The following is a 1,991-nucleotide window of genomic DNA, read 5'->3' as shown; positions in this document are numbered from 1 at the left end:
TTTCTGGTCCCCACCTGTCGTTTTGCTCCTCAGCATGGCTTCCTAAAAACGCTGCAGGATTTCTCAAACATGCATGAATGAGTCAAAGCAAGGCTTTAGGTATGTTTTTATGAGAGTATAACATTATAACATGATATAAAACTCAAAAAAGTTGATTTTACATGATATTGCCCCTTTAACACAACATGTCATTGAGCCAAACAACGYTGACACACAACTGCTTGTTCAAAAAGAAGTGTTTTAACTTTACCCAATGAACAGATTCAGGAGGGGCATTTAATTTTTTTTCTGATTTAATGATAGGTCTAACAACAAAAACAGGCATGACATTATGCAGCCTTCAGAATATAACGTGACACTGTACCAAACCATGGTGACACAAAGTATATATAAAAAATGCTTACAGGTTACTTACTACCTACATTGTTACCATAATTTCTACCAATTCCTAGAAATGAAAGTTAAAATCAAATTAAACCAAGAATTAAATTAAAGCCTATAAGTCTGCTTTAAAAGGTAAAGAAATCCAAACTTGTGTGTGTATCTCCTTAGGTTTAGGCCTCTGTATATATAGTGACCTGAATCAAATGCAAGACAATGTGAATAYAATTTTATTCAGAAAAATACTTGCAGCAAAAATAAAACTCTTTGTTTGCTGACAAAGATTTGACAGTCAAGTTTATAAGAAAACATGAACAATATGGCTGAACAAAAAAAAAAGAAGTTTTTTTTAATATCACAAACTTTGTGCCCTGCAGTTACAGGGCGTGTTCAGTTCCTTTTATTCTTGTGTGCCTTTGAGCTATCGGTGTGTGTCTGAGCTGCTGATAGCTGTCTCCACGCATCCATGATGAGCGCCAGGGGAAYGACAACCCACAGCACGTTCATGAACACAAAGTAGAACCAGAAGTAGACAGGATGTCCTAACTCACTGTGAGCATAGCCGTCTCTGTGTTCTGTGAAGAAATAAAGCACTGCTCCATACAGCTGCCCTGGAGTCAGAATATAAAATAAAAAAAAGAAAATACATTAAGGCTAAATAACTGGTCCATGCATTAAGAAGTTTAGTAGTTCCAGCTTCTTACCTAATGAAATGATGAGCTGCAGAACAAATCTGTAAGGCTTATTGGTTAAAAAAGAATACACAGCCCAAAAGCTGAATGGTCCCCAAAGCCAAGCAGTCACGGACTCCATACAAACAGTAAAGTTATCAGCTCTAAATTTTAAAGGAGAAGAGATAAACCAAAGTTGAATGTTTCAGTTCTGTTTTATAGTTTATAGTTCTTAAAAAAGCAGAAAACAGACATACATTACATATCTGCTGTCTCCCTTGGAGTACTCTTTCCCTGGGAGAGAAAAAAATATAAGCATTCACTCAAAATGATCTTCACAGTTTGTAAAATTTTACTAACAGGTTTTTGGTACTCACACAGCTGTGACAGGAAGCTCTGATCTCCTGGCAGAATAKCATAGTACAGTGAAAACCAGCCCTCAATGACACTGTGGATGAAACCACAAACTGCAAACCAGCACAAAGCCAGACGCCTCCAGGTGCCCAGCCTKCCGGTGGTCCCAGTGATCAGCCAGGTCACGAGCAGAAACACTCCGGACACAGAAAAGAGAAAAAACAGAATCTCTGACATGGACCGGTCGTTTTCCACATAGGTGGGTATCACAAGGTCTCGTGGCCAGTAAGGATGTAGAGCTCTATGTGTTGCAGCCATCACCTGTTTGGAAACAGAATACATGTAAAACATGCATGATAAACCATACATGTACCCGTATCGAACAGTGCTGTCTCGAACAATGCAGATTTTAAAAATTTACTTTATCAACTTGTCTTCTGAAGATGCTCTGTCTTGAAAGATCAGTGGATCTGTGTTCAACTACTCCACCTAGGCTGCATTTTTGAGCTCAGATCCACTGAGAAACTTGCTGTTTCAGCAACATTTAATTTAAAAACTGTACTTTTGAGGTTAAACAAATGTTCA

At 38.1% G+C, this 1,991-nt stretch overlaps 1 protein-coding gene across 1 annotated transcript in view; it reads right to left on the bottom strand.

Annotated features, from left to right (window-relative positions):
- Positions 1-595: 595 nt before the first annotated feature.
- The window catches only part of ebp (EBP cholestenol delta-isomerase), a 3,424-nt gene continuing 2,028 nt past the window's right edge, over positions 596-1,991 (bottom strand). Inside the window, exons 2-5 of the mRNA XM_014018183.1 lie at positions 1,430-1,727; positions 1,310-1,346; positions 1,086-1,216; positions 596-992 (exon numbers count right to left, since the gene is read on the bottom strand). Of these exons, the coding sequence (XP_013873637.1) occupies positions 772-992; positions 1,086-1,216; positions 1,310-1,346; positions 1,430-1,724 (684 nt within the window). The 5' untranslated portion in view covers positions 1,725-1,727 and the 3' untranslated portion in view covers positions 596-771. The remainder of the gene's footprint in view (positions 993-1,085; positions 1,217-1,309; positions 1,347-1,429; positions 1,728-1,991) is intronic.

This window comes from Austrofundulus limnaeus, unplaced genomic scaffold (assembly GCF_001266775.1).
Source record: "Austrofundulus limnaeus strain Quisiro unplaced genomic scaffold, Austrofundulus_limnaeus-1.0 Scaffold3, whole genome shotgun sequence".
Taxonomy (NCBI): Eukaryota; Metazoa; Chordata; class Actinopteri; order Cyprinodontiformes; family Rivulidae; genus Austrofundulus; species Austrofundulus limnaeus.
Note: the sequence above shows the minus strand (reverse complement) of the source record. Positions and strands in the feature narration are given on the sequence as shown.